The 10,137-nt window shown below is 29.6% G+C and overlaps 1 protein-coding gene across 2 annotated transcripts in view; it reads left to right on the top strand.

The window, feature by feature from the left end:
* The window catches only part of LOC136080742 (uncharacterized), a 122,632-nt gene that overhangs the window by 29,627 nt on the left and 82,868 nt on the right, over positions 1-10,137 (top strand). For both annotated transcript variants that reach the window (XM_065797785.1, XM_065797786.1), the window contains exon 4: positions 7,971-8,098. In XM_065797785.1, the coding sequence (XP_065653857.1) occupies positions 7,971-8,098 (128 nt within the window). The remainder of the gene's footprint in view (positions 1-7,970; positions 8,099-10,137) is intronic.

Below are 10,137 nucleotides of genomic sequence, written 5' to 3'. Positions count from 1 at the left end.
TATGCCTTCTTGGATTATCATTTACTACTGACCTATCATAGAAACCATAGCAGATACATGCTTCTTCTTGAAACCTCTATCATAGAAACCATATATACAATTGATTGCAAAGTTTGCATCTGCTAAAGTTCTCTTTATTGTGCTCACTATTTTTTTATTCTTGATTCCGTTCTCTATCTCTACAAATCACTTATCTCTGAATAAAATACTGTTGTCATTATTGGGCTGGTTTTTCTAATGATGCTCTTTCTTATCAAATAAGGTCCAAAAATGAAATGAAAATGTGTTTGGAGCTAATCTATATACCAAACTCAAACCATTTTCCCATTGTTGTAAGGTCACATCTTGGTTGCTGCTCAAATCCATCATTTCTAGTTCCATCACTTAATACTTATTTTTGGTTGACTCATTATTTAGCAAAGTCACATCCTTTTACTGTATCTGTCTCTTCTAAAACTATAAAAACTTTTATTCTTATAGTTTTTTTCCTTGCAATGCTTTGCAATGCTTTTCAATGCTTTCGAACTCATTTCCTTTTTTATGTTTTAAAAATACTTGCTTGTAGCTCTTAATGTGTTATATATAATAAAATAACACTGGATGTAAAAATTTATAAATAAGATATTATCTAAAAAAAAAATTATAAAAGTCATAATATAAAATGGAAGTTAAGATTTTATCTAATATTTCTGAGACAAAAATATTAAAAACAAGTTTAGCTAATATTGGCTTCAAGAGAAAGATACTAATGAAGAGTATTATTCAGCTCATATAAGAAAGATAGATAAAGCTGGAGCTGTAAGTTTCTTCCCTAACTAAACATTGAAATATGTAATTTCATCAGAGTTATATATTATTTGATTTGATATTTTAAGTGTCATGTACAATATATAGTAATAACTTTTATTATGGAAGTGAAAGTAAAAAATCTTTACTCACCCACTCAAAGTCTAAAATACATTGTCAAAACTGCGCAACAATTAAGTCAAATGAAGCCATACTGTTATTATTTTTTACTAGTTTAAAAAACAGATACATGTATATTGCCTTACAGCACTCGGATTTTGTGTGTACCGCCAGTACTTGCACAAATAGAGTAAGCCTACCACTAAACCTATTGTAAGTTTTAGAGATCGGACATCAAATGCAGAAGCTACGGCACTCACATTTATATGTGAATACAATCGTGCGATATCTTTAACATCCTATATGATTAAATACGCAAAGAAAAAAAGATAATCATTTTTTTAAAATTTGAAAATGTTTAAAACAACTGCTTCATATAAGCTGCGAGAAGAATTATGCGAAGCTTTTCATGCTGAACTTGTTCTTTATATAAAAATGAAAATGTTTTCCCATAACATAGACGAGTGCTTTTGGGCAAATAATGAAAAGATTCTTAGTATACTCGTAGAATTTTTTTGCGACAAAACTCTTATCAAGTGACTTCCTTACGTGATATTGATGGTGATATTTGTCATCATGTGCACAATATTGTCAAAAATTTACCTTCTTTTTTTGGCTCGATAGTTGAAAATTTACGTGATGATATCTACATTAATTTTTAAGTTTAGCCCAGATCTTTGTAAATTTCTGAATTTTTTTTGTCAAATCACAGGTTTCACATAAATCACCCCAAAGCAAAGGTTTACTTGTCAGTGGTTGTTTGTTTTAGACTTCACTCTTCCTATGCTTGAGATGGTGCTTGCGTTCACTTTTATTTTTTATCAAAACAGGCATAAAGATGAAAATAACAAAATTTAAAGAGGCTATTAAATGAAAGTAAAAAACTAATAGAAAAACTATAAAAAAAAAAAAAAGTCAAATGTAGTAGAGAAAGCCAACAAAACAAGGTGCAGTAAGAAAAGTTAGAAGTAGTCAAAAGTTAATCATTCCAACGTAGTGAAAAAAAACTTTATAAGAATTTTGTATGTTTAAATTCTTCCTATTTTTAAATCATTCATTTTAACTTTTGAACAAAAAGAAATGTTACTCCATCAAATTTATAACAAACAAATTGAACTAGTAAAAACAATTTTACCTTGTTTTATTAAGCCAAAGATGTTGGTTAAAAAATTTCAACTATGTTCCTGTTAAATTTTTAGGTTTAAAAATTTAACAGGAATAAAGTTGAAATTTTTAAACCTAAAAATAAAAAAAATGTATTTTTTTCAGGATTGCTTCCAAAATTTATGTAATTTGAATCACCATTTAAATTACATATACTTTGAAAGTAATGCTGAAAAATATTTGTCAAGAATAATTATTCAAAATTCTGACTTTAAATCACTGTTTTTTAAAACCTTGCTAAAAGGTTATTAAAAACTGAGATTAATAAACTTATTAATAATCTGAGATATTATATTTGATTTTAAAGAACTTTAGAGAAACATAACTGGTCAGTAGTTTTTATTTACTATATCTTTCCATTTACCAACTTTCCAAAGTTTACCCATATGTCAATTTAATAACCATATGTCAACTTAATAACCTTAAAATTTTTTCAGGATTTTCCATATTTTTTATAAAAATAATTTTCCGGGATTTTCATTAAGTCAAAAATTTATCTAAGAATAAAATTTACTTTTCTAAAGTTTTTTATTCTCACACTTTTTTCTTCGTTTAGTTAACTTACTATAAATGCCTGCGCAGAAGAAACATTGTTTAAAAAGAATATTAATTAAGAAACTTATTAAACTTTTTTAAATTTAGAACAAGTTAAGATTTTTTATTAAAGTAGGGTTGCCAGATGTCCCGGTTTTACGAAGGAGAACTAAGTAAAAAAAATATTTTTACATATTTGGCGCAGAATTCTCCTTCGTAAAATCGGGACATCTGGCAACCCTAATTAAAGCAATTAAAAATAAGAAGTGTTACCACGTTTTGCAATATGTCTTAGAAATGCTATGCTCTTTTAAAACAATGTTTTTATAACCAATTAATCATTAACCTTTTTGTAATAGGATGCAAAAAAGTTTTGCAAAATCATTTCATGTCATAGTTTGTGTCCGAAACATTCATAGTTGTTGCTGAGATGTCTTTAACAGTACGTTCAACTGCCTGAGGATGGCATGGAATACCACTCAAGCCATCAACGTGGAACAGGAAATGTTCAAGATCATTGTTAGAAACAGTTGATAAAAGCAGTGGTTGTATTGCGGTAGCAACAGACCAGTTGATCATCTTTATGAATGACGACGCACCCAGATCAAGCTTGGTGTTTGATTTATTAAAGACACGTATCTTGCTACTTTGTGTTTTGTCACACAAAAACTGACAATTTGATACATTTTTATCTGTAACTCTTCCAAGAAGAATGTTCTCAGGATGAGCAAAATAATAGCTATTTTGCAACAATGGTTCAATAATATTCCGGTCTTTCTTTTCCTTCTTTCTTCATAGCCTTCTTTCCCTAGTTCGTAGCACTGCTTCATAAAATAGAAGAAATTTCTTGCTCCATCAAGGCAGGAAGAATGGCATTTTATGTTAAACTACGATGGCGCATAAACATTTACAATGAATCTTGTAACTCTATGCAGTGGTTTTGAAGGATTTTCCTTAGACATATACAAACGTAAAGTACGATTGGTCTTTGTAATCCACCTTGCCTGGTTTAGATTTCCTGGCATAGCAGTCTGGAGGAACAATATTTGATCACAAGCAGCGTATCCCTGCTGAACAGCTAAGCAAGCTTTTTGAAGGTACAGCTGCAAATAATAAAATAGCACCACTTTTTAATTAGAATTTTTAACTATTTTTGATAGTTTGAAAATCTTTTAAATACATATTTAAAAATAAAATGGCTTATAATTTTTATAAAAAACAAAATCTACAAGTTTTAATATATAGTATTCATTTATTAAACAAAAATTCAAAAAAATCAAATAAAACACAAAAAAAAAATAGCACCACAGCTTTAATACGTACTTTAAAATAAGGAAATATTGCAAGATCGAGATTTCTTAACATATTAGTATTTTGTAGCGCGACCTTTATTGGCAATAACGGCTACACAACGTCTTGGCATCGAGTTAACCAAGTCCTGACATCACTTAAGCGGAATTTTGCTCCATGTCTCCTTAACTACGTTCCAAAGTGACTCCTTTGTGGTGGGTTTGGCAGCAGCAAACACCTCCTTTACATCAACCCACAAATTCTCGATTAGGCGAAGATCTGGCAACTGTGCTGGCCACTCCATAACGTTCACTTTATGCTCCTCAAACCATTTCTTCGCTTTCTTGCAAGTGTGCTTTGGGTCATTTTCCTGTTGGAACACCCAGGACAACGGCATTTCATAGTATGCATACGGCAACATCACTTTATTCAATATATCAACATAAACTTGTTGGTCCATAATAGTAGTAAATGATGAATGGGCCCTACTCCGTAATAAGAAAAGCATGTTTATATCATTACACTACAACCTCCATGTTTAATAGTTTTGATGGTCTATTTTGGATTGTATTCTGCATTCGGCGGTCTTCTGACATACGCCCAAGAGCCTTTTCCAACATAAAGCACAATCTTACTTTCTTCTGTCCATAAAACATTCCTCCATTTTTCGAGTCGTCAATTTGAGTGTTTTTAGCAAATGCAATACGCTTTACAACATGTCTGGCACTTAGAAGTGGAACTTTTCGGGGGCTACAAGCTTTTAATCCATTAACTCGCAGACAACTCCGAACTGTTTGTACTGTTGCATCGATGTTAAAGTCCTTTTTTAGCTTGATAGCTGTTTTAAAAGGTTCCTTTTTAGCCTGTCGGACTAAGCGATTGACCAGCAATATTGAAATAGAACGTTTTTGACCGCGTGTTTCAGGCTTTTCTTGAAATTTTATGGCATTTTTTATCATTTTATTGGAACAATCAACTAAGCGACCAACTTCTCTATAAGATTTCTCTGCTGATATTAACTTTTGGATCAGTTCTCGTTTTTCTGCACTACAATGCTTTCTGCGTCCCATTTTTATACGTATATGTCTCCTACTTATACGCACTAACATAAAACGAATATAACAGCAAAAAAAAACCCAACGCTTGCTATTTTCACAATTATTTTTATTGTTATCAGAGTATTTTACAACAAAAGAGTGTGTGGTACTATTTTATTTTTTGGTCAGAATTGGCATTTTTTATTAAAATCGAGCAACACCAAACAGTTTTTTCCCCAAAATGATTTGTTTTAGAAAAAAAACATGTTAGCTAATATTTAAACGGCAAAGCAATAAAAAATTTTCTTTTGCATGGTGTTTTCTTAAGAAAAAGGAAAATACGTTTAGTGGTGCCATTTTATTTTTTGCAACTGTATATCTGATCAGAACTTGAATCTTTCTTAGCATCAACACTTACATTCTCAGCTTTACCAGGTGTATTTTTAAAGTTCACAATAACTAATTCTTTTGGATCAAAATCTAGTGCAATGTCTATTTTACCTGTTAAAGTAGCTGAACCTGTTGAACGTCCACCATCCAGAACGGAAAAATATTTTCTAAAAGGTAGTTCATTTGCATGTAACAAACAGACTAACAATTGCAATGATCTCCCAAGATGTTCTTCTAATTTTCTGATTACTCCATTGTGTTGTTTTGCGGAAATCACATAATGTTCTTCTTTGAAATTTCGTTGGACACCACTTATTTTAACAGAAGTGATATCCTGCTTCCCATCAAATCCAATGCAAAGTACTTTTTGGACTTCAGCAGCTTGCTTTTTAACTTCCTTTTTCCTCCACATATTTCTCTGGCAATGAAGTTTTGGTGGATCAATAGCATTCTCTGGTGTTATAAGATCTAAATCTTTTAGTACTGCATTTGCTATTAGGCAAGCATCCCTGTTACTGATTTTACATCTATCCATGGCCTTACACAACTCAAGATATTGTTTAGTGTTGTAAACCTTGATCTCTTCATCACTTGACATCTAATTAACACTTGACATCACTTCATACCTTGACATCACTTTATCATCTGACATCTCAATTGGCAAAAATTCTTCATCTGACTTTGACTGTTCATTATCACTGCAATATGGATTTCATTTGGATCAATTTCTTTATTAAACTTCAATTTCTTATCTGTAATCAGTAAATTGCATGTTTTACTTCCTCTTTTTTCTCTCTTCTGCAGCTTAATTGTTTCTTCTTTGTCTACTTTTCCTATTACCATCTTCCGTACCGTTTTTTGGTCTATCCAGAACTCCCATTCAAGTGTTGGAATTTTTTTGGCAGTGGACATAAACAAGCCAACCTTTTCCGAACACCATTATCAAAACACTCACACAGACAAATATCGAATAATTGGTCTAACATTTGTAAACTTGATTTAAATGTTGCAGAGGACTTCTTGCCATCAGAGTTATTACCAACCTCATGTACTTTGTTAATTAGTCTCTTTATGCGAATAACTAAGCTGCTGACTGCAATGGTAGGAACACTTGCTTTGTAGTACAATGCTTTAATTTCATTAGCTATGACTGTTGCTCTTTCAGTAACACTTGCACAATTGTTATTTTTTAATAAATAGTCATATGCTTTGAAAATATCAGCAGAAGTTAGCAGTTGATTATTTGGATTGGTCTAGGTTGTCCAAGCATACCATGTTAAGTTTCACTTCACGTTTTAACAGTAGCCATTTCTATTTTCAATTTTAACTAATTAAATTAATTCAAAAAAACAAACAACATAATTTAAACACAATATATACAAGTATATATCTTATGATGAAATGCAGGATCATGTTAATTGGAAGTCAACAAACAACACCAACAGCTTTTTGTCTTATATTTTGCAGGGTGCTTTAAACTTTTGCAAAGTTCTGTATACTGTTAATATAATATTATTAACATGAGTCATCAAAAAATCTAAATCCTAATGCTTTTATCCTGCAATTATACGTCTGTAGTAAAATAAAATCATTTTAGCCTAACATAGTAAAATTCAAGTTAAAGTTGGCAAAATCAACTTTTTATTACATTTCTTTTACATAATAAAGACAACAAAATGTAACTTTGTTTCCCTGTTTCATAAAAAAAAAAATTTGACCCACCCTTATATATATACAGGCCTGAGCAGGAGTAATTGAGTGCGAGAGCATAGAAAGCTCCCATAAAACGAACATGGCAAGCCATGTAAGCTGCTCTTCGAAACAGCTTTTTACTAGAGTTTTTATTTTTTATGCACGCTATCTGATTATTCATTAAAAAATTGCCTAATAAATACAAAATTTGATTTTATACTCATTACAAGCATATATTTGTAACATTAATGTTACAAGAATATACATAACGAACATCATTTATCTCGCTGTAAAAAATTCTTCAGACATTTCATTGGCACACTACCTATCCATTTATTTATTAACAAATCTACTTATTTGATAAAAAATTTGACAAAGAGCTATAAAAGTTTTTACTGTTTATAAAAAATATTTTATATTTAGAAGATATAGTTAAAATATAATCTCAAACACTTCAAAAAAAATTAGTGACTCTTAGCCAAAAAAAATAAACAATTGTATTTTGTAAGCAAAAATAAGCCAATCTGAAACTTGAACTTTGCTTTTTTTATTTGATTTATATGCATGTATATACATGTATATACATAGACAAGTCTTTTTTTCCATTGGCTTATATATATTACTCATATGTAGTATCATTGTATGGTATGTATTTGGACTACAACATATATTTTAAATTTGCATATGCATATTGCTTACATTTAATCATTAACAGATACAGATTTAAATTTTTTTAAATTTGAATTAAAAATATATTAATGTTAATAAAAATATATAATGTTACTGCACAGTTTTTAATAAAATTTATTTTTTTTAATATTAGACTTTCGTAGTATTTGAATACCTGATATTCAAGGCTACATCAAGGTTTACAGGCCAGATGTTGGACAAACCTGTTAAACAATGTCTAATTTAAAAAATAATCTTATAAATTTATTTTTTAACATTTTTTTATAGCTGTCGAATTTTTGCAGTTGAATTTAAGCCTTATTCAAAATATAAATATATCAATACAGAGTAGTAGTTGGACTCTGTATGATGTTACTTTAAACAGTAATCAATATCAAGGTTCTTCAGCATTTTTGGTAAGTTGTTTCTGTTTTATTTTTCATAAATTAATTTATTTTACAAAGGTTTAAATTTTACTAATAAATGAATAAATAAATACTTATGTTTACCCACAGCTACTGTGTTTTCCCAGAATAGTAGATAAAACACTTGCTCAGCTGTGCAACAAATTATTATAATAGTAAAAAAAAAATTATCATTAATGTTCAAGAGATTTTAATTTAACATTCAAAAGTTCCCTGGTGAAATAGTTCACCATTCACCATTAAATAAGATTTTAGTTTTTTCTTATAAACAGTTGTGTTTTTTTCGTCACAGATTTTATGCGGAAGTATATTCCAAAGTTTAGGACCATAGTAAGATAATGCTTGATTACCAAAATGATTGCTGCATTTTGTTTCCTTTAATTTTAGTGTTCTTTCTGACATTGAGTAGTGAATTAAATTGCATAATGACGTTGGTGCTTTCAGTATCATAGATTTGTGCATTATTAAAAGGACCTTGAAATATATTCTTTCTTTAATTTTCAGCCAATGCAATTTTTTAAATTCCTGTTTGTTTATATAATTTTCTATTCTAGTTTTAAATACCAGTCTTGGTGCACAATTTTGATTACACTGTAGTTGTTTTTAATAGTGACTTATCAATTCCAAAGTAAAGGGAGTTGCAATAATCTAGCTGTGAAAATATTAGTGAACATACTATGGTATACTAATCTTTGTGCGATAATAATTGTTTTATCTTGGATATTTTGTTCAATATATTGTAGCAGTTTTTAACAATCTTATTTATTTGTGTTTTTAAAGATAATTCATTGTCAAGTATCACCCCTAAACTTTTTGCTTAATCAACAAATCTAATACATTTCTTGTTAAAAAAAGTACCTTTAATAATAATACCTTTTTGAATGTTGTGGTGGTGCCATAATTAATATTTTTGTTTTCGATTGGTTAACACATAAGAATGATTCACTCATCCATTTAGATATGTATTCAAGACATTTTGGTATATATAGGACTAGTGCATTATATTGAGATAATGGAAGGAATGCTTTTATAGTTTGATGATTATCTGAGTATCCAAAAGTTTTAACATTGATTATGTTCATGTATTTTTATAGTGGTCTAATATAGATATTAAAGAGTTTTGGACCCAGGACCGTACCTTGTGGTGCTTCATATTTTACATTTTGGTTCGTGGAATATGAGTTACCAATTTTAATTTTTTGAGTATGGTTAACTAAAAATGATTTGAACCGCTTGTGAGCTGAGTCAATTATACCTATTTCATTGGTTAATTGTCCAAGTAGTTCTTGCTGATCAATAGTGTCAAAGGCAGCACTTAAATCAAGTAACATTACTACTGAAGGTGTATGTTTATCAAAGAGTTCAAATATATCATTGGTGAACTTAAGTAAAAGTGTTTCAGTTGAGTGATGTTTTTTGTATTCATATTGATGTTCTATATGAAGATTGTTTGTTGTCATGAGGGAATCAAGACGATTGAAAACTACTCTTTCTATTAGCTTGCTAATGAATACTTAATTTGATATTGGTCTATAGTTATTAAAGTCTTTAGTATCTCTGGCAGAGTCTAACTAATTATTATTGGAAGTAATAGCACTTTTTAGACAATCCATACTGCTTGGTTCTAGCGATAGGTTTACAATTTCAACCCATATATACATAAATGTTTGTCAATTATTCCGTAGTAGATATGCTGGAATCGGATCATCAGGAGAACATTTTGCTCCAAATGACATGGTGATTTTTTAAATTTCTTTGTATGTCATTAGATCAAAATTTCCTAAAACTGCCCATTATAATCTGATGTATTTTTCATTATTTAGGATATTTGAAGACTAGACCTGAGTTTTCTGATTTTTTCATTAAAATAATTAAGTTGTTAGCTAGTTCTTCTGAATTGGCTGTTGGTAGTACATATTTTTGAGTTTTTTCTTGTAGCTTGTTTACCAATAAGATAAGATTTTTAGTTGTAGTGTTTTAGTTTAATATGTTAGAGAAATATATTCTTTTTTTTATATAAGCAATTGTTG

This window comes from Hydra vulgaris, chromosome 05 (assembly GCF_038396675.1).
Source record: "Hydra vulgaris chromosome 05, alternate assembly HydraT2T_AEP".
Taxonomy (NCBI): domain Eukaryota; kingdom Metazoa; phylum Cnidaria; class Hydrozoa; order Anthoathecata; family Hydridae; genus Hydra; species Hydra vulgaris.
The sequence above is the reverse complement of the archived record's forward strand: the minus strand, read 5'-3'. Positions and strand labels throughout refer to the sequence as shown.